The sequence below is a fragment of the Triplophysa rosa genome, linkage group LG14 (assembly GCF_024868665.1).
Source record: "Triplophysa rosa linkage group LG14, Trosa_1v2, whole genome shotgun sequence".
NCBI lineage: Eukaryota > Metazoa > Chordata > Actinopteri > Cypriniformes > Nemacheilidae > Triplophysa > Triplophysa rosa.
The window spans coordinates 8,905,382-8,928,371 of record NC_079903.1 but is presented as its reverse complement, the minus strand read 5'-3'; the positions used below and the strand labels follow the sequence as shown (position 1 = coordinate 8,928,371).

The 22,990-nt window shown below is 39.9% G+C and overlaps 1 protein-coding gene across 2 annotated transcripts; it reads left to right on the top strand.

Moving 5' to 3' along the window:
* The first annotated feature begins 158 nt into the window (after nt 1–158).
* Nucleotides 159–22,586, top strand: fxyd6 (FXYD domain containing ion transport regulator 6). 2 transcript variants are annotated; one of them, XM_057351406.1, is made up of 10 exons: nt 159–508; nt 1,617–1,700; nt 10,681–10,734; nt 16,888–16,911; nt 17,053–17,082; nt 18,703–18,777; nt 19,225–19,261; nt 19,386–19,435; nt 20,583–20,620; nt 20,704–22,586. In XM_057351406.1, exons 3-9 carry the CDS (start codon nt 10,686–10,688, stop codon nt 20,609–20,611), a joined length of 294 nt encoding a protein of 97 aa, XP_057207389.1. In that variant the 5' UTR covers nt 159–508; nt 1,617–1,700; nt 10,681–10,685; the 3' UTR covers nt 20,612–20,620; nt 20,704–22,586. The 2 variants fall into 2 exon arrangements, with proteins under 2 accessions (XP_057207389.1, XP_057207388.1); XM_057351405.1 differs by lacking the exon at nt 1,617–1,700 and having other exon boundaries at nt 163–508.
* Nucleotides 22,587–22,990: the final 404 nt, after the last annotated feature.

Genomic DNA, 22,990 nt, shown 5'->3' with positions numbered 1-22,990 from the left:
GAATGTTTAGAAAGCAACATGTTGAGTTAATGTATGTAATGTATGTTTTTCTCTTTTAAAGGGTAATTTTAAAAGCCTTAAAACCTAGACCTCGAAGAAGTGATAATATACAGTATATCCTACGACCATAATGGCAAATCAAGCGGCACGAGCAGGTATCACGTCCGGTGTCTTTCACTGCGCGCGAGGCAGGGCGGGAACCGACAGAGCGTGAGAAGACACAGGGGCGCGTGCGACAGGAGAAGGGGAGGATACTGAGACAAGCCAACGTCAATATTTTTATAGCCGAAAAAGAGAGAAGGTGAACATCGTTGGCTGAAATACAGCATCTAGCTCTTATAAACGGAAATCCGTAACTTTTATTACGTTTGAAAACGCCAAACAAATAACCCACAGAATAGAATAAAGGTTGAGGACTTTACAGGCGCGCGGATTAATAGGAAGCAGCTTTTGCCCCTCTGTTGTTCAGTCACTTGTTTTACAACTACCATTAAGGAGACGAAACAAGGTAAGAGTATGAAGTCACTCTTTATGCCTAGTCTAAAACATCTAGGGCGTGTGCTGTTGTTCTTCATGCTTTGCATGTTGCATAGTGACATTTTTCTTTGCTTATAGGTATTTTGGGCTGACGTGCGTCAGTTGCTTTAACGCCAATGACATCATCATTTATCATTTCACAGTGTAATGCAAACACACTGATGTGTATTTTTTCAATTTTATTTAAAAAAAATATATATTATGGAATTTACGTTTAGCAAAAGTTGAGAGTCCTGAATTTATAACAAGACTGTCCAGCTATTTGACGGATTTAAAAATAATTAGATGAATGTATGGAGTGGTGTGTTGAAAACAATGTTTAAGGAGGGTGTGTCCGAATTGCTTTGTGGTGTCTTTAAAGTGCATGGCGCCTAAAAAAACGAAATATGCGAATATGTCTGAGCAACTTCTTCATCTGACCAGATTCAATCGGCGGTAAAATGACGGCGCTAGCCGACTAGACTTTAATTACCGAGAACAATATGTAGAAGTGCAAGGAAATGAGCTTTTAGTATGCATGCTCGAGGAGCTCCACAGGTTGGGAGGGGTGATGTGAAGACCACGCACAACAGGTAGTGCGTAATCCTTACACATTAGGACACATAATGTCTTTAAACCGAGTGCATATTAATTTTCTTTGATATTGTTCCTTATAATTGTTATGTCAAACGATGACATCCGACCATTCTTTTCGGTTTCTAGGCTACCGTCGCTATCTCATACAAAGCTACAGGCAGCTTTTTGTAATAATAATCGTAATCACCTGACGGAAACAGTTGCCATAGCAATATTTCTGCACCCTGGTAGAGGCGCGCCAATGAAAGCTTTGTTGTCATGGATACAATTTACCCTCGTTGTGGTTGTGATGATAGGCTTAAGGGGCTCACTATAAACAGGCGTAGAGGACCCATTACTCACATTATTCAATGAAGGAATTCATTCTCAAGTCTGTTATTAAAACTGTGGATTTAAAAAAAAGTATAAGCGAAGGAAAATGGTTTGACCTGATCATGCCTATCAAATATCCAATCCATATGCATTGTTTTGCAACATATCTGTTATGTATTCATGGGTTTCAGACACGTGACCTTTTTGGAGTGGGAGCCATCTTGGGGACCTCTGTGTTACAGAGCCTAGGACTTCAGATCCGAGGCCACAGTTTTGTAATTATTTCACTCTGTTTATCAAATCCTGTCCATAGATTAATAAACCATACCCACGAGTTTCCAATCCGTGCCCTCAGTTTTGTAAATAGTACCATTTTTAATCCGTACCACAAATACATAAACTGTGCAAACGCTTTCACCATCCATTCCCACAGTTCCCAGTTTTGCAAAACTATTTTTATTTTTGCCTCTAAATTTAAAAATGTCATTCATTACAGTTATAGGAATTGATTATAGAAATGAGAGTTTATAGAAACTATATTAAATAAATGTTTATTATTCTGTTTATAATTATAATGTCAATATTAAGTAAAGAAACATATATATATTTATATTAATTCCTTGTTTATTAATGAAAACCATTTGTTAATGGTATGGGCATTTCGCCTTATTTTCATGAAATTTTATCATCAATAAATAATAAAAACACGCACGAGTTATTGTACGTGAGCTCCACGTGAGAAACTTTGAAGCGCATCCCTGCATTTAGCAGATGCATGAACTGTTTTCTGTCCACTGGCTTTTAGATTTTCTGTTATTTATTGTAACATTGATTAGGCTTTATTTGCAATCATGTTATTCTCCACACAGCAAAGTCCATGTGAAATTAAATATATTAAAAAGAAATATTTTTTAATATTGGAATAGAAAAACATAACGTTACACAAAAACACACTCATTTCCTTTAAAGTCACCATGAAACAGAAGTTGAGATTGACTTCTTTTCCGTATCATGACCTGTATCCGAAATTAGAAAAAAAATGTAGGGCGGGGCTTTATTTTGCCCTTCCCTTTTTGATTGGTTTGTTGTAAATTGGGCCTGGAAGGGAGGCCTAAAAATGCCTGGCCATTGGACAGTCAGTATAGTCCTACCTCTTTTTGTTGCTAACTTCATGTGGTGAAGAGTTGTTGTTGAGAGGGGTAGAGGAGCTTAACGTTTTTGACTAAAGATTACATGTGCAAATGATTTTTTTTTTAAATAATGGTGTGCACGGATTAATCATTAATAATCACTGCAACACTGCAAAACACTTAGAATTTTTCCTGTTTGATTGCATGGAGAATTTAAGGCCGTGATTATGGCAAAAATCATGATTAGCCAATTTATTACTTTTCTTGATATTATTGATATTAGATTAGATTTTTCTTTGAAGTCTGTTAAAAATGTTTCTTAACTTTCTGTAAAGTAAATGAATGCTTTATGTTTACATAAACATCCAAAACAAACTGGTCCTGAAATATGTCATTACATTTGTAAGGAATCAAAAGCGTGAGGACGGTTTATGAATTTATTTGTTGGTACAGATTTCAGAAATTAACCGAGGGAACGGCTAACAAAACTGTGGCCACGGATTTGCAGGGCATGTTTTTTCCTCCAACAAGGACCTCGCAGGTCCCTACTACGAGGATATTGTAAAGCATGAACCCATTTCTTTGAGATTTGCTGTTATCACAGATAGACAATGTTGCTGTACGGTCCTACATATGGCGGCTGCACTGCTGTGTGACGTCACGTGAAACCCATGAATACTTGAATTTTTGTCATCCACTTCCCCAAATACATTTCAGCATCGTGCCTGTATCTCGCTTTTCAAACAAAAGAGTTCCAATTTAACTGATCCAAATGGAATCTGATTGTATGTTTTTTGTTATGAAAACATGTGAATATATGCCATTCTAAAAGCTGGGCCAATCTAAAAGATTTTTTAAATCTTTAAAGACTTTCAAACATGACAATAAAACTACAAACAGGACAATACATTTTTTTAGTATTTAACAGTTTTTTCCTTTAGTGTGTGAAGTGCCACTGTTTGATCGTGACATGACATCTCTTGCGGTCAAACGTGACTTCACAGTAAACAAACCTATCGAAAGATCTGCGAGGGCCTCGAACCGGCGTCCAACCAATCACAGCGCTGAAGGTTTACGTCAAATTATTTCGTGGAGGAATTAAAAACTGCTGGCATCATATTCATGAACATTACATAGCGTTTTAAATGGCTGGTGTAACAGAAATAAAGCTATTTTAAACTATTTACGAGTTGTGATGGAAGCGGTCCTGATGTGCTCCACAAGAAAATTGGACAAGATAATCCAAGACGACCGGGACATTACCTTGTTGTAATGGGTAAAATTTGGTCTGATTATCTTGCAGTGTGTGCCATCCTTTAGACATATACAGTGGGGGAAATAATTATTTGATCCCCTGCTGATTTTGTAAGTTTGCCTGCTTACAAAGAAATGAAGGGTCTATCATTTTTATGGTAGGTTTATTTTAACTGATAGAGACAGAATATTAAAAAAAGACAGAATATTAAAAAAATCAGGGGAAACATTTTTATATAAAGGTTATGAATTGATTTGCATTTCAGTCAGTGAAATAAGTATTCTATATTATAGGCTGGAAAAAATATGTGTATGTGTTATCCAATCAACACTAAATACTGAGCTCCACTCAACATATTTTCCGAAGCATCACTTCTCCACAGGTTCTGTCCCAGGTGCTGTTTAAAGGGCCAAGACATGTGCAAAAAGAGAGAGATAATGAAATTGAGAGAGAGACACTGTTCCAATTCTGGCAGTGTAAACACTTAAGTACTTCTCTTACACCTAGTCATGAGAGCTCTCAGCCATTGCCAGGAGCTGCTGATGATAATATTTGTATTAATTCACAGAGCGAGTCATATCAATGGGGTCATATTTTCTCAGTTTCTCACATATGGTCTACCATCAACTGACGCAGAATCAGCGGACGAAATCATTTAAACAAAAAAATACCACACATCTTCTTTGTATACCATTGTTTGTTTGCAACGGGTATTTATCAGTATAAAAACCTGAAATTTATATGACAGTTGGTGGGAATAAATTATGTTTTGCCTCGTTTTAAAGCCATTTTGATTAAGTTGTACTCATTCTTTTGTCCTCCGGGAAATGTAGGAAATGTTCCTGACAACACAGTCACAATTGACTTTAAGGGTGAATTATATGGCTCTGCAACTGGCTGAGGAATTAATTGTGTTGCTCTCTTCTGAAAATTCTGATGGGGTCACGTAAACTGTTTTGGTTATTAAAGCCATTGAAGACTCATCTTCAAGAATCCTTGAGTTCATAAAATCATTGCTGCTTATTAGCCACTAAAAGGTATAGACAACTTTTTGCATCTGTAGCTGGCACCAACAGATGCCAGCGAACTCTAGCATGAACTACATGATCTTATTCATATACCAGGGATGATTTTAAAGCATTAAAGGGATAGTTCACACAAGAATGTTAATTCTATCATCATTTATTCACCCTCGTGTCATTTTTAAAGTGAATGACAACTGCTGCAGGACACAAAGATATTTTGAATATTTTGAAGAAAGTTAGTAACCAAACAACATTGGACCCCATTGACTATAGTATAGATGCAAAACCACTGAGACATTTCTCAAAATATCTTATTTTGTGTTGCACAGAAAAAAAGAGTCTTCATGTTTTGAATAACATGAGAGTGAATAAATGATGACAGAATTTTTATTTTGGGAGAACTATCCCTTTAAGGCATGATTTTATGAAGTGGGACGAGTCCCTGGAACTTTGGTCTTGGAAGGACATTACTTTTAAACAAACGTTTTGCTGCCCCTAAACCGAAATGCTTGAGTGTTCAAGCCTCGACCCCAGCCATAAGAAAATGTTAAGGGGTAACAGTGCAACGTTACTCCTGTATCAACAAATGTGTTCTTGTTAAGATCAATCATTTTACAGACGTCAGTTGAGAGTAATAATTGTCTCTCAAAAAAACGGATGTAGAACTAGAAATGTGGTTGAAATACCTATCCATCATGGTCTTGCTTCATCTGCCATTGCATTTTAGATTTACTGTACATCTTTTGCCTTTATTGCAATTCCACTATAAATCACAAGTGAATATTTGTGATAAATAAAGGTAAAAAACGCAAAATTGTAGTACATTCAAAATTGTAATTCATTAATATACCAACTAATTTAATGCTGAGTTTGGAAAATCTGTCCAATACTTCCTATGCAGGTTTTATTTTAGAAAAAGATGTAAGAAAAAGACGTTCCACAAAAACTACAGTACTAGGCGAATGTTTGTGAATTGAAATTGAATATTAAATGAGTAAATTAAATTAAATTCATAAACAGTTGATATGGTATATGTATTCCCACCCCCACACACACTTTTTCTCAGACTGTTCACGCAGCCCTAAGCAAAATGTACTCATTTGTATCAGTCAGAGGATTAAACAAGTTTAATACAGTCTTCTTTGCTCATTCCATATACTGCACTCCTGATTCTCCGTCGGGCATTGAGTTATGTCCATTAGCAGCACAGCAGTGGCTTAGATTGGGTGACATGCTGATAAGCCTGAAGCTCTTAAAACGGACCAAGATAAGAGCGATATTCATCAAGCTACACTGTGTTAACTTTATCTCAAACAAGCTAGTCAGAGCTGAGCAATCTGGCCATCCTGATATGGGATGAGCTCTAAGGAAGAACACACAGGAGGTTATCCAAGCTGATGCTTTTTCCCCAGACTGACTGGAATGTCAGAGCTATTACAGGAAGACATGGGATAAGATTTCCTAAATTTATTTAATTTCCTTTTGGTTCTGGTGCATTTCCTCTGCATTCCTCAGGCACATCATTGTGTTAATAGTGAAACATTGATATTTGAGATATGGGCTGTAAAAAAAAAGAATTGTCATTTTAAACAGAACCACCAGACACTTGTGCAAAATATTTCTCAAATACCATGTCTGAAAGATGAAACTATTATGTCAGTGTCAGGCAGAACAGGATATTTTAATTTGAATAAAAAAGAAAAATACACAGGTAAGGCAGGTATTGTTACATGTGGATAGGCAGGCAAACAGGGAGTGGATCCAAGTGCAGTAAAATATCCATTTAATAAAGTCCACAGAGTGACATACATCCACAAAGAATAATAAGTCCATAAACACACGACGAATCACGAGAGCATAGCATACAACAATCGACACTAGACAAAGGAAACACTGGGATATATACAGTATATACTGTATATAGGTGTGTCTTGTTAGCCCTCTTTAGTTTGTGTGTATATATATATACTGTATATATCAGGACATTTGGCTTTGAACAGTTGAGCGCAGGTGTTTGGCATTTTCTGAAAATAACATTACAATTTTTCTTTAGTTTGTTGATCTTCACAGACACTTCACTGCTAACCAGAATGTGCTTAATCCCTGACATGTGATGGCACCTGCTTTGAAATTATGACTTCTCCAAGACATGAAAGCAGTGATGCTGTTTTGTGTACATCAGTCATTTTTTTTCCAATCCAAGAAGTTCAATTCTGAAGTTTTCATATAGGCACTCTAAAAATGTTGGGTTGTTGCAACCCAGACGTGGGTCAAAACATAGACAAACCTAACTAAAACTATGTATTCCAGGTTAATATAACTGGAATAATTTGTCTGTATTTTACCAACCCATGGGTTGTCCATGCAGATTTTCATTCAAACAACTCACAATCATTTAAAAATGTATAATTTTTTAAAAGTAGACTTTCCTTGAATCAAACCTGTGGTGATGCTAATGCAATGTTCTCCATTTCCACATATTGTTGTAATGGGTAGAGTTTCATTCATTTTGAAACTGAGCTCCAAGACAGTGTTAATCTTAAACTATTGCTTCTATGAGACACACTCAGTTTCTTGAAACACTCGGAGAAGAAGAATAAGTGTCCTGCCTTTGGTCAAGGGCAGTTAATCTACTTTAATCTTGTGTCATTTTTCTGTCAATGGCTTTTCAGTGCCTAAAGTTCTAGCAAATGGCACCACTATGACCGAGTCCCTAAAAGCTGTTCAAGGGATTGTGGGGCCGCAGGACTGGTGACTGAATCCAGAAGTATCTTGCATTACACTGTACAAATGACACTGCACAGACATAAACTGTCAGAAAGCCAAAGAGTAAAGGGATTTTGACAGTTGATTTGGAAGACTTTGTTCGACTGTATGAATGAAAGATTTAAGATTTAGTGGGATCTGATGATGTAAAATCTGAAGGGAACAATAAATGTTAATATGCAAAAGATGATGTCATTGGTTTTGTTTTGTGCTTTAATTTTGTACTTAGACCCTTAAAATTCTGTCATCATTTACTCACCCTCTTGTCATTTTAAACCTGCATGACTTTCTTCCGCAGAACACAAAAGATATTTTGAAGAATGTTGGTAACCAAACACCGGCGACACCCATTCCCTTGCACTGGTTTTGTGTCTATACAATAGAAGTGAATGGGTGATGGTGCTGTTCGAACATTCTTCAAAATATCTGCTTTTGTATTATGTGGAAGAAAGAAAGTCATAGGCTACAGGTTTGAAATGACACCATCACTTTATCTAGCAGTTTGGATTGTGGTATGAAAATGTTGTGGCAAACATTTAACGTAAGTAACCTAAATTTCACAGCGGTATCTGTTGCTTTCGTCAACGAAAATTATGACGAAATATGGTCGTCAACGAACCTTTATCACGTGACGCAACGTAAATGCTGGTCATGTGACGATGACTATAATTAAATGTATACTGTAAACCCAAACAGTACAACTAACTTATAATGGAAAGTACTTGGTACTCAAAATGTGCCAAAAGTTGAACTAACTAATATTTTTGAGTTCATTCAACCTCTGTCAGAGATTTAAGTTAACAGTAAATATTTTTTTGAGTTTTTACAACTACGCTAAAGTTTAGAGCTTAGGGGACTTGAAAAAATGGATGCAACCCTACTCTAATATTTTAATTTCAAACATATGCCCTCTAGTGCCGGTTTTTACCTAAATGTGACGTAATCGCTGAACGTGCACCACTCAGATGCTTTCACTCAGATACCCAGAGTCCCAGACGTTCGCACTCGCAGGGCATGGCATTTGGATTCGACATCAGTTAGAGACTCGGACTTGTAACCCAAACGTCGCCGGTTCGAGCCTCAGTACCAGCAGGGATTGTAGGTGGGGGGGAGTCAAGGATTAGTGCTCTCCTCCACCTTCAATACCACGGCTGAGGTGAGACCCTTGAGCAAGGCACCGATCCCCCGAACTGCTCCCCGGGTGCCACAGAAATGGCTGCTCACTTGTCTGGGTGTGTGTTCATGGTGTGTGTGTGCACTTGGGTGGGTTAAATGCAAAGCACTAATTCCGAGTATGGAATACAATACTTGGCCACACGTCACTTCACTTTCACTTTTTCAGCTGTTTAAAATAATGTTGCAGACTAAGTAAAGTTGTGAGTACTCAAAACTTTGAGTTGCATTAAATTAAGATGAACCAAACACTAAATATATATTTTGATTTAAATTAATGTTTATTTAAAATTTACAGTTACTCAAATAACTAGCTATATGCTCACTGATGATATTTAAGTTTGCAAACTTAAAAAAATAGAGGCAATCAGTTGCCTCAAATTTTTTGAGTTAGTAGAACATATCCAGGTTTGCAGTGTATAATGCAATATTGTTGACGAATAAAAACGAGACTAAATGTGGTTTACAAAATAAAAATTATGCTAAAATGTCTCTTCATTTTCGTTGACCAAAACGAGACGAGACGAAATGTTATAATGTTATTTCGTCTGATGCTTTAACCTAGATGCGGAGCGGAATCCTGTTATTTAAATGTCATCTGGCTGTTCTGCGTGTCTGAGTGAATTATGTGCACAGTTGAACATACAACATGAGTGATGGTTGAGGATGTATCTGCGTCTGCTCGTTATGAGGACATGAACACATGAACTTCATCTCCAGAGTTGCTCTGAGGGTTTATTTTACGAGCGTTTACTGCTTGAGTGAAGCTATCGGCAAACACAAAAACCGAAGCGTCTTCCCAAAGACCCGTCAAAATAAAAGTCCCGTTAAATTGAACACTCAGACAAAAAATACTTTAGTGAACTATAATAACTTTAAACCTATCTAGCTCCAGTGCTATGTGCAAAAAAAGTCTGCATTCATTTACTGCATTCTGTATGCTACTACATGGCACTGAGGGCAGTCACTCTTTCCTGTTGGTTCTTTGCATTGCTGGCAAATGTAACCTTCCAGTTGACTTGCGAAATCACTTCCATTTGTTTTATTAATAAAGGATATTGGAAGTAAAATCGGTCTGAGTTATGACAAATACATTGATTTTAATAGTCACACAGCAAGAAAAGGAAAATTTGTATAGGAAAAAGATGCATCAAGAATCGTTTTATCATCGCATCGCAGCCCTCTGAATAAATTCAATAATCAGACGTCTTCCGTGTCTGGAATGGATGTATTCTGAGTTTATAAGGTAACAATAATATAATAAGATAACCTTGTTTGAAATGGGTTTTATACTACTAGGTACTTAAACTATATTGACTGGGTTAAATAGAATTGCATTACTAAAAAGAGACTAAAATACAATTTTCATTGACTAAAACTAGACTCGAATGTCATCAGTTTTCGTCGACTAAAACTAGACGAAAATAGTCATGCATAATTCTGACTAAAATAAGACTAAAATGCTCAGACTTTTAGTCGACTGAAACTTGACTAGACTAAAAAGAGTATGAACGTGACTAAAACTAATAAAAACTAAAATGACAGCTTGACACAAAGACTAGATTAAAACTAAAATTAAAACAGGCCGCCAAAAACAACACTAGTCGTATCATACTATGACAAAAGACGTTTGTTTATCCAGGGACTCTGGGACCTGCTTTCAAAAACACAAGATCCATATCTATGATTTACGAGGCAGCAGAGAGGCTAAATTTAGCATCATGTCAAACTGTTTGACAGCATTTGGGCAGGTACAAAGCGATCTGTCAGTCAAGGTCAGAATTTCAGCGTGATTCTGAATATTATGTTGCGTGATCTTTTTAGTTTTTATGAACGTGGTAAGCATGTAACCCACTAACACCAATTCTCACTCTATTTACGATCTCTTGCTTTCTCCCCATTGCAGTTGCCATGGAAACTGTTCTGGTCTTCCTTTTTTCCCTCCTAGTCTATGTGGCGGGTAAGTGCATCTTTACATCTGTCTCCAGGCTCCTTGTGTTTACTAGGATTGGAAAGAACTGGAAAGAGATAGGGAGAAAGTGATGACATGAAACATTACTTCTAGTCTGGAGGTTTTCTACCTGGGAATTTGACCAGTGACCTCTTCTAACGATATATATATATATATATTGTTCAGACACATCTAAAGGTCTTTGTTTGCATTTGTTGTGCATTCATGCTATTTCATTTCTGTGCATTGCTGTGCAATTTGTCTGCGAAATGAGAGCATCCATTTTAATTCCCATCCATCTCAGTCCTCCGAGAGGCTCCGCCTCCACACATTTAGGCCACATGAATACCAGCCAGCACATGTGCACTAGATTAATTGAGATCTCTACAATGCTAACAAATGCATCTCACTCCTCTGTCAGTAAACCAGTCAGCCCACTGCTGAGTGCATCACTAACTGTCAGACTCGGATGGCTTGCATCCTGTTATTTTATAATATTTATTATTTAATTTTTATTTTCCTTCCCTATTTATTCATTTGTTCCATTATGTTACTCTGACCTTGCCATGTTACTTTTGATTTCTCTCTCTTATGTGAAGATGAACACAGCTTAGCATGTATGCTGTATTGAGAATATACTCAATGAATCATGAAATGTAGAGAATAGAAATTTTCATGACCTCTAATGCTTTTAAATGAACAGCAGATTATGTCAATGTCAATAATGTTCTCTTAAAGGGATAGTTCACACAAAAAGAAAATTCTGTAATCATTTAGTCACCCTCTTGTCATTTCAAACGGTTTTCTTTCTTCTGCAGAACCGAACTATGGCGGTACCCATTAGCTTGTATTGGTATTGGTTTTGTGTCCATACAATAGAAGTGAATGGGTATCGCTGTTGTTCGATTACTAACATTCTTCAAAATATCTTCTTTTGTGTTCTGCAGTAGAGAGAATGTCATACAGGTTTGAAATGACAAGAGGATGAGTAAATGATGACAGAATTTAAATTTTTGGGTGAACTATCCCTTTAAGACTGGGCCTAATAGCCTAAAGTAAGGTACACACAGAGCCGACGGTCGATACTTCACTCGTACTGTGTAGCAAGACGCTATGGGAAAACTCCTTTTTCTCTGATGACTGAAGCTTTTTAATAACATAGTGAATACTGCACAGCCATTGGTTCGTGCAAAATAAAACTTTGAACCAACAACAGCGAAGCTGCACGGACCTATGGCAATGGAGCCTGCCAAACTGGGCGAGGCTTATGGCTATATAAGCACACACATCGCTGCAGTGTCCTCAGATCTCTTCCTCTGCCGCTCTCACTTCGGTTGACGGCACAGAGGACAAAGGTTACGAGAGGCTGCCTCCCCTTGATGAGTCAGTGGCCGCACATCTGTGTCCCCCCACGGCCATTGGATGGATGGCGAAAGTGACCCACCCATCTAAGCCGTGCAAGATGACTTCGGCCCTCGCTGGACACTCATTCTCGTCCGCCGGCCAACTGGCTTCAGCGCTTCACTCCATGGCGGTACTCCAGGTCTACCAGGCCAAACTCCTCCAGGGAATGGATGAGTCTGGAACCGACCCCGCGTCCTTTGGAGAGCTGCGGAGCACAACCGATCTCGCACTAAGCGCCACCAAGGCCACGGCCCAGGCGATAGGCAGATCCATGGCCAGTCTTGTGGTGCTCGAGCGCCACTTATGGCTGATGCTCACGGATATCAAGGAGACTGACAAAATCCCCTTCCTCGACACTCCAATCTCTGCCATGGGCCTCTTCGGACCCGAGGTGGAGGGCTTCGCAGAACGCTTCACGGCGGCGCAGAAATCTTCGCAGGCCATGAAACACTTCCTGATGAAAAGACCTGGCTCTAGGTCCTCGTCCGCTCGCCCGAAGCCAGCGCCGACTCAGCAGCCGGTGAAAGTCTCACCCCCTGCTACACAGACGGTGGCGAGAGCGGAGACTCATCAGCGCTCTCGCTCGGGTAAACACTTCCCTCACCCTCAGCGCCAGGGACCCTGGCGGAAGACCTCGCTGGACCCTGCACCTCAGGCGCCGCCCTGAGACTCAAGTGAGGAAGAGGAAGGGACCAGGTCTTGCTCAAGTGAGCTGGACCTCCTTCCAAATGAGCTCTTTTGTGCGCCCAAGCGCCCCGTTCAATTCCGGGTGCCGGTGGAAATGTGTTTTTCTACCTTGTTGTGAATGTTTGGCCCGTTCTAGCGCCCACACAACCAACTGCTGTTATAGCGCAAAATGTAATAAAACACAAACATTTTCAGAAAAAGAGCAACCTTCCTCTTCCACTTACCACGGGAGTCTAGCCCCCACTGGGCTGTGTGCCTCCCCAAAGCATTCAACCCCTTGCCACACGGGCCAAGGCCTGGCAGGCCATCCCCGGGGTATCGGATTGGGTTCTGGGTATTATATCACGAGGCTATACACTCCAGTTCGCTCACAGGCCCCCGCGGTTTCGCGAGGTGATCCCCACCCGAGTGCAGAACACACATGCGCATCTTCTACGCACCAAGGTGAGAAACTTACCGTGAAAAGGAGCCATAGATCTGGTTCCTCCAGATCAAACCAAGTCGGGCTTCTACAGCCACTACTTACTCGTACCCAAAAAGGATGGCGGTCTCTGCCCCATCCTCAATCTCAGACATCTGAACTGCGCCCTTATGAAACAGTGTTTCAGAATGATTACCCTGAAACAGATCCTCTCGCAAATATGCCCAGGGGACTGGTTTTTCTCCCTGGATCTGAAAGACGCGTACTTCCACATCCAGCTAGCCCCCATCACATACGATTCTTGAGGTTCGCCTGCGAAAGAGTTGCATATCAATACACGGTCCTTCCGTTCAGGCTGTCCCTGGCTCCTCGCACTTTCACAAAGTGCATGGAAGCGGCTCTATCCCCTCTCAGGCAGAAGGGAATCCGCGTTCTAAACTACCTTGACGACTGGCTTGTTCTAGCACAGTCAGAGGACGAGCTACGGTTCCACAGGTCCCTTCTCCTCAGCCATCTAGAATGCCTGGGACTCAGGATCAACTTTGTCAAGAGTGCTCTGTCTCACAGCCAACGGATCTCGTCCCTGGGAGCGGTTTTTGATTCGACCCGGATGACGGCCAGAATTGCACCAGAACGTGCACTGGCTATTCGTCAGCTCGCGGCCTCTTTAAAATTGGGAACTTCACTCCCCCTCAAGGCGTTTCAGAAAATGCTGGGTCTCATGGCCTCCACGTCTCAGGTACTGCAGTTAGGCATCCTTTGCATGCAGCCGCAGATCTTCGGCAAGGCAGATGTCGAATTCTTTGCCTCAGAAGACAACGCTCATTGCCCAACTTACTTTTCGAAGGGCAGGGACGCCTTGGCCCACAACTGACCCAACCGGCTCCTCTATGCTTTCCCCTTGATCGCTCTCATACCGCAGATGATCAGGCGGATCAGAGAACAGGCGCACAAGGAACTGTTCGTAGCCCCACTCTGGAAAAACCAGCCCTGGGTTGCGAAACTGTCTTGGCTGCTTGTAGCAGCTCCGTGGCCTATTCCCCTGAGACGGGACCTCCTCTTTCAGGCAGACAACATGATTTGGCACCCCCAGCCCGAGCTGTGGGCTCTGCATCTTTGGCCTCTCGATGGGAGCCTACGGACCTCCCAGAGAGTGTCATGAACACTATCTCTCAGGCTAGAGCTCCATCCACAAGATGGCTCTATACCCTCAAGTGATCTGTCTTTTCCGCCTGGTGTGCAGCCCGCAGCAAAGACCCAGAATCCTGCGACATACCGTTGATACTGTCCTTCCTGCAAGAGCTGTTGGATCTAAGGTCTATGTCCCATGCCCCATAGCAGGCCAAACGGTGGGTAAGAACAACCTTGTTGCTCGTTTCTGGAAGGGATCCAGGCAGCTCTGCCCTCCTCGCCCCCTCACTTTTCCCACATGGGATCTGCCCACAGTGTTGAGAGCTCTGAAGATCTCTCCCTTTGAGCCTCTGCAGTCTGTGGACCTCCGTCCCCTAATGCTTAAAACCGCTCTGCTTCTAGCGCTGGCATCGGTTAAATGTATGGGCAATTTACAGGCGCTCTCTGTGAGCCCCTCCTGTCTTGAATTTGGGCTTGATGACTCTAGGGTGGTCCTCAAACCAAGGCATGGCTACGTACCTAAGGTTCTCTCTACCCCATTTAGACCACAGGTAAGTGACGCTTTCTGCGCTCCCCTCCTCCGAGCAGGACACGGGGCTTCAGGTGGTGGGAACAGCTCTTTGTTTGCTTCGGTGACCGCACCAAAGGGTCCTGGTCACGAAGCAGAGACTTTCTAAATGGATAGTTGAGGCTATTACGCTAGCATATTCTTCCATGGGCCTTCAATGCCCCATGGGAGTTAGAGCCCACTCTACTAGAGGTGTCGCCTCTTCATGGGCATGGTCTAGCGGTGTGTCCATAGCAGAGATTTGTGCGGCAGCCTGCTGGGCTTCGCCTTCCACATTTACCAGATTCTATAGTCTGGACATCCCGGCCTTGCAGGCTCAGGTCCTCTCTGCTTAACGGGCTCACACTATCTCGCCGGACTGACGGTTGCTTTCCAACCGCACTGGCACCAAGCACACTGTCATTGGGATGATTAACCGGACTAGGCCACCTCTTAGCTTGGCCCCATCCACTCCTGCAGGGCTCCCCTGCTCCATACCTGGCCCCCGAGCCCTTGCTCCAGGGTAAACATTGTTTATCGTTCCTCTTGTAGCACGGCAGGATTATATTGGTTCCCCATAGCATCCTGCTACGCAGTACGAGTGAAGTATCGATAGGGAACATACTTGGTTACTAACGTAACCTCGGTTTCTTGAGATACGGGAACGAGTACTGCGTTCCTGGCTGTGCTTACAAGCTGCAGCTGGTCGTTGCTTCAGTCGAAGTAACCTGAGGACACTGCGGCGATGTGTCTGCTTTTATAGCCATTCAAAGTTTTACTTAGCACAAACCAATGGCCGTGCAGTATTCACTGCGTTATTAAAAAGCTTCAGTCATCGGAGAAAAAGGAGTTTTCCCATAGCGTCCTGCTACGCAGTACTCGTTCCCATATCTCAGGGAACAGAGATTACGTTAGTAACCGAGTACGTTATTGAGCATTGTCTGTCTTAGTTTTTCTGGTGTGTTCCGCGCCGTTGTCTAAAGTCTGTCCCCGTCTCCCTTTTTTTGGCCAATTTAACATGTTGAATCGGCAGCGGAGCATTTTGATTGGCTGCATCTGTCATACCAATATGATGTGAACTTTTATAGCTAAAATAAAGGCAGTCTGGAATGAGTTTGTGTTGTAATGTTAAAACAAAAAATAAACTTTAGCTTGCCTGTCTCCCAGACATAGTGTAATCATTACAGTCCCATACGGAGATACAATCCTGGTAGTTTGTATTTTGACTCGGTATGATTGGACTAAGTTCCTTCAGCATGTGGAACACACCAGACATATCGTAAATATGTCTGTGGTGAGCGAGATGTGTGAATCTAGTAAGCAAACTTGTTTATGTTTTGTGTCCCAGCTGATACTAGCTCTTCCGATTTCCGTTTTGACCGGTTTCCCTACCAACTACTGTCACCTGCTGATACGGAAAGTAATTCCTCTCACGCAGGAGCAGAGCGAACGTGCTACTTTGCCGTCTGGTTGTGACCATCGGCATGATGTGTCAGGGCAATTTTGGACCCAGACGCAGTCAAGGTCAGCCGACCTCACAGTCTGTCTTTCGTCTGCGATAGTTTGTCACGTCAGCTTGGTGTGTATCTAACTTAAGAGTTAGAGTCTTGTGTTTTAAACATTCTTTATTTTTAATGTTCATGACCTTAACTGAACTGGCTAAATCACTGTGATGTATCACAGCTCGATTTTCTAGTATTACAGTGTACATAGTGTAAACAAAGCAGTATAAGTTTTCCCTCCTACAGCCATTGATTTAGTCTAATGGATATCTTTGGATTTGTTTGTACAAATTGCATTGAGCCTGTCAATACAACCCTGTTATCATATCTGTATCATTTTTTGCCCATATTGTGTGTTACTAAAATCAAACTGAATAGCATAATATTGCATTAATGGGAGTACTCTTATTCCACTTACTGAACCCAATGGTTCCACACTGTTTCATTTTGTCTGTATTTATCCATTTTAGCTATGTCTGACAGTGATGCCAAGGGTAAGCATACCAGACACACATCAATTTTTCACTTTAAACACCTCACAAATTCTTTTTTGTTCTTGTGCTGAAAAAGACAAAAAATGTATTGATATGTATATTATTGTTAATATTGTCTTATTTCACTTTTGTCTTCATTAGATGGAAAAGAAAAGGACCCATTTGTATACGGTAAATATCACTGCTTTCACGCATCAATATTTTCTCACACACAACAAGCAGGATTATGTAAGTTTAAATGAGACACGCATCTCAAATGACAGGCAGTCCAGGGGAGTGAAACATAATTGCTAACCAATAACTCTTATCAGCTTAGTTAACACCGCCCCTGAGGATTAGATACATGCCGGGTGATAGTTGGACACTTGTACCTTTACATAATTGATCCCTGAGAGGATATTCAGGAGACATTTAACTTGAGCTGGTGCATGTACTTAGGAAAGAGCTGCATTATTCAAATATTTTATTAAAATTTCCTCTAAATAGAAAAAATCTAAATCCGAAATTTTACTTGTAAAATTCAGTGATGTATTTGAAATGCACTACGCCAGCAATTTCTTTCTTTCTGGATCATCTTTCTGGATCATAAATGTCAGTGACGTCCTATCAAAAACAGAAGATCATTCTTGAGATTGCGACAGGAGATCAGTCATGCTGTCATGAAGAATAAGCTTCTGCCTCTAGAAAGGTTCTAAAAAGCCACTTTAAAGCCAGACGCTACAAAATCACACCGTGCAAACTGAGCATCCAGACATGAAGGGTCAGTTGTCAGTAAAGTGACCAGAACGCCTTTAACACAGACAGAACTCCAGAGCTCTATGGCTGCCTAGACACCAACAACTTCTGGCTTTTTAATAACTAGAGACAGGCCACTTCTGAACAAGTCATGCCTGCACTGTAAAAAAACTGAAATTTTCTGTAAACTGGAAAAACAGAAATATACCGTAAAATATTTTTTTCCCTGTAAATTACTGGATATAAGAATATATATTAAATTGTTTTCCCAATTTTTCTTGTAAATTTGTTGTCTTTTTCTGTAATTTTATAGTTTTTGACCGTATTTCAAAAGTAAACTGTAAAAAAAGAAATCTTGTTAAAAAAAGACATTTTCTGGCAGGTGGGGCACCAGAAATAAACTGTAAAATAATGGGTTTTCCCTGTATTATTACATCTCCCCTGGTTTTCTTGTAAATTTGCTGTCTTTTTCTGTAATTTTACGTTGTTTAACTGTATTTCAAAAAATACATAAAAATCTGTAAAAAAAAACTGTAAAATTTCGTTTTTTATTTATTATACATAAAGCTGAAATTGAGCTTTATGAAAAGAGGTGCAAGGCACATTTCTTACCCAGTTCATAGCTTAGTGTTTAAAGTTACAAGTATGACCAAGATTTAATAAAAACTTTCATTCTTTCTCTTTCCAAAATCCGATTAGATGGACATATGTTATATACATTCATTTCAATAGCTACTCTTCAATGTACTCTTACTGTATGCCAAAATTGATGTCCCTTGTGTTTCGTTGTGTATTTTTTAAGTATGTAATTCTATATTTGACCTCAAAAGATGTTTTGAGCCTGTTGGAGTGTACAGTATTTGTTGAATTTATTGTGCTAATAAAATGAAAAGATATCTTGAATTCTTTAAAGAAACAAAATGTGGAATGTAATTTAATGGACATTAAATGCTTTTTAAACACACTGTAGAGCATTTGTATAAGCTTGGACCTTTTTAGATATTCCCAAAATGCATTTATGTCCAGCCATTCATAACCCTCTTTCTTTCTAACCAGACTATGAGAGTTTAAGGATTGGGGGTCTTGCATTTGCCGTTGTCCTCTTTGCCCTGGGAGTGCTTCTCATTCTCAGTAAGAAACATATTTCTACCTATTAAACTAATTCATTCACTTGCATGCTTTGAACCTGAATGATCTGTTCAATAATATAGATGCATATGCCATGTTTTGTGTGAACAATTCCATGCAGGTCTGAAGCAGACCACCACACGTATTCAGTCATATCTTCTCATTGATCGGCTCATTGTCTTTATTTACAAGCTGAATGACACAAAAATGACTATTAAACAAAGGAGAATCAGAGCACAATGTCTCAAACTAGACTCCCTCGCATGAGTTATCCGTTATCAAGATGAAGTTTCAATAGGGCTTCAGTATTGCGTTTTTCTATTCACACTGTTTACAAATTCATTAGGCATCATGTAAAATAGTTACGAATTCGTGTGAGGCTGGGTCGTATGGGTTAGAGAATATGTTGGGTGTATATGGGTCACACTGTTCTTTCTTTGCACTCTGCAGGCCGCAGATGCCGCTGCAGTATCAACCAAAAGCCCAGGTCAGTAATATTCAACAGATAGAATCTGACTGCTGTAGTTATGTGTGTTGCTTAGGACAAATATTGTGAATGAATGAATGAGGCATTTATGTGAAATCACACGTCATTCTTTATACATTATCAGAGCCCCAGGAGATGAGGAGGCTCAAGCTGAAAACCTCATGGTCTCCAAAGGTAATGCATCTCCTGCATCTTATTTGTATTGTCCAGTCTCGTCGTCACTGTTGCATTTTTTGAAGCCATTGTGTATACATAGATGCTTCATTGACTGCTCTGGCCCATTTTCCTGTTCCAAAAATCCCCATTTACAAATTTAAGGAGATTTTGATATATTACATTTAGAATACATTAAGGGTCTCTGTCTTTTTCATGTATGAAAGAGACTTGTTTCCCATATAATTTTTGGGGTATATGGAGTGTAAAAAGCTCAACATCTCAAAACTGCTCAGAATGCACATAGAACCTTATCATTCTGAGGACTTATCAAAAGCAAAAGTTTATCTTTTGCCAAAACACAGCTTGACTTCCTTATAACAAGAACAAGTCTAACTAGAACAATTTTCCAAGTCTAACTATTGAAAATAATCAGAGATAGATCTTCTTTCTGTTCAACTCAAACCAATACAATAGGATAAAAAATGTAAATGTTATCGTGCTTAAAAGCAGTTTTACAAAATATAAAAGTTTCAGCTACTTTTCCATTTAGAGCTGTTTCAAAGGGAGAAGGCGTTTGAATGGCCTCTAATCTCTCTCGAGCATTGAGCGCCATCGATGCCCCAGACTGAAAGTGGTTGTAAAGTGTTGTAGCAAATTGCAGTCTGTTGAAACAAAAATGACGGCACAAAATGGAAGTGCAGTCTGCTTGGCTGTTTTTGCCTTGTTGGCTCAACCAATGCTGATCTGTGTGTCTGACAAATGACAGATGGAACTTGAACCTTGCTTGTAAACAAACATTATTATTCCAGTTCTCTTTGGTCCTGCTAGTGAAAGAGAAATCATGTACTTCATTTTTAAAACTAAAATGTGAAAATCTAAAATATTTTGTATACAGTATTTACAGTATTTATTATATGTATAGACAACAGATAAAAATTCTTTACATTATGATAAATCTAGGCACACATTTGTGGAAATATACATCAAATAAACATTTACAGTAACATAAATATGATCAAATTGAATGTCAAAAAATGAGATCAATACATCTTCTAATGTCTAATGAAAGATAGAAAACAAATTGCACATCTTTCGACCAAATATGCATTTAGTTTACGAATATAATCTGAATGCATTCCCTTTGTTGTTCTTTTCTCCTATAAAGCTAAGGAGACCCCTAAAGCAGAAAACTGAGACATCCAGGTAATGAATATGAGCGATAGAATAAGAAATGAAGGGTTGAGTGGTTTGCTGTATTAAGTAATGTGTCATTTGTTTCTTCTCAGTGTCGTTGAAAACATAGCTGTGGCTGAACGACTTCATTGATGTTGACGATGACGATGAAACTAATACAGACCATGGCTATGAGAGGACCGTGAGGAGATGAAGATGTAGGGGGAGGAGACTGTGATTTGGGTTATTAATGGGCCAGTGTCTTGTACGTAGACCTCTAGTCCTGTCACGTGACCAGTAACTGTATCCGTCTTTCTGTCCGTGAACCTTTTGCGACAGTTTGTCTTGAGTAAGTTGTTTTAGTAAAACTAGCCACTTCCTGTAGATCATTCTTAACCTTTTCGGCTCCTCCCCAGCTGAACTTGTGTGTGTGCTTTAAAGGGATAGTTCACCCAAAAATGACAATTCTGCATCGAAATGTTTATTTTTGGAAGATCTATCCCTTTACCAATTTCGTTTCAACGTATTTAACAGCAACTGTTACTGTTATCGGTGGTGTGACCACTTGTTATTATCATTTGTGTCCCACCTGCTGTTTTCTCTCTTGTAGATTGTATAGATTATATGCAGACATATTTAAATTTACATACGTATTTAATATAAGTATGAATTCATACGTGATGCAGAAAATATATTTGAATATATCGTGTATGCATATACTGTATGTGTGTGTGTGTGTGCGTGTGTGTGCATGAGCCCACATTCATGTGAATCAGTGGGTGTGGTCTTTCTCCTCCTGACAATCTTACAACCGCTGTACCCAGACCAAGCACAAAAACAGAACCGTATCACCACTGTACCACAGGGGGCGCCAATCCATTGTCCTCTTTTCAGCTGCAACACTGCCGGCCTCTACGCCCTCATTCGGACCCACAGTATAGGCTAAACGTCTGCTGTGTGAGAACAGACTCGGACAGCATGACCGAAAGAGCAATTCACCTCACCATAGTGCCACTAACCTGTGTCCTCTACCTTTTATGACCATGTTTATTGTAGATTGTGCATTTATTGTCTTGAAGAGATAGTTCGCCCCAAAATGAAATACTTCGCTCAGCTTAATGTCATTCCAGAATTAGAAAGAAATGGGTTTCTTTTGTGTAAACAAGTGCCAATGTGTGTCAATGCATGAAGAATGTGAAAATGCTGTTTTGAAGGGATAGTTTACCCAATATATATATTTTTAATTCTGTTATCATTTACTCACCCTCTTGTCATTTCAAACCTGTATGACTTTCCTTCTTCCGCAGAACACAAAATAAGATATTTTGAAGAATGTTGTTAACCGCCACCCATTGACTTGCATTGGTTGTGTGTTCATATAATAGAAGTGAATGGGTGCTGGCACTGTTTGCCAACTTTCTTTTGCAGAGCACAAAAGAAGATATTTTGAAGAAAGAAAGTCATACAGGTTTGACAAGAGGATGAGTAAATGATGACAGAATTTTCATTTTTGGGTGAACAATCCCTTTAACAAGAAAGTGAATGGGGACTGGGTCTTTAAAGCGCCTAAACATACATCTTCTGAAGCCATATGACACAACGTTGGTTAGATAACCTTTGGGTTTGGATTAACATGAGAATGAGTAAATTTTTGTGTGGACTAGCGCTTTAAAATCACTCGCACCAATATTCAATGGAACCAAAATGTCGACCTCTAAGGAGAGCAACATTTGCTTTTGTGTGTTTGAGTACGTGTGTGAGTGTGTGTTGTGCCACACATCACTTAGTGTAATAAACTCATGAGAGTTGTAGAAATGTAGGTCAGTTTGTAAAGAGAAGTGTTCCACAGAATATTAAACACATTTAGTCGACAGTCTAATGTTACAGATGCTTTGCTATTACAGACGAATGTGAAACACATCCGTCTCATCTCTGTGCAGCCGCTCTGTATGGACGCTCTTTGTGCTTCTAAATAAATTAAGTCTCTGTCTGACACAGGCATCAACGTGTGGGTAATTTTTTTCTTCATCGATGCGCGTGAACAGAGACACCAAGTGTCAGGCAGTCTCTTTTTCGTTCTCACCCTTGTTATAAAGGTCATATATCACCTGCTCTCTTCAATACGTCAAGTAACATTTTATTTACAAGTATCTAGGCTCCGGTTATACATCAGTTTGATCGATTTGACACTGTCATACCAACTCTCCCACGCTGTAAAGGGAAAAAGAGGATTTGAAGTCAATTACAGAGGAACGAAAGCTCTCAGGTGTCCTTCGCTTATATTTCAAAGTCAAGAAACAATATGGCCACCATTAGTCCCGGAACGAAGCATTTTATACTGTGATGTAACTGGAGTTCCCTTGGGCAATGATTCCAAAGGTTGGGCTGGATGGTATTTTA

What these genes read in the sequence shown, in the direction of transcription:
- fxyd6 (XM_057351406.1), top strand. Translation starts at nt 10,686, where the DNA reads ATGGAAACTGTTCTGGTCTTCCTTTTTTCCCTCCTAGTCTATGTGGCG. An exon ending in CCTCCTAGTCTATGTGGCGG is followed by an intron (nt 10,735 to 16,887) that starts GTAAGTGCATCT and finishes TATCCATTTTAG; the next exon opens with CTATGTCTGACAGTGATGCC. An exon ending in AGTATCAACCAAAAGCCCAG is followed by an intron (nt 19,262 to 19,385) that starts GTCAGTAATATT and finishes ATACATTATCAG; the next exon opens with AGCCCCAGGAGATGAGGAGG.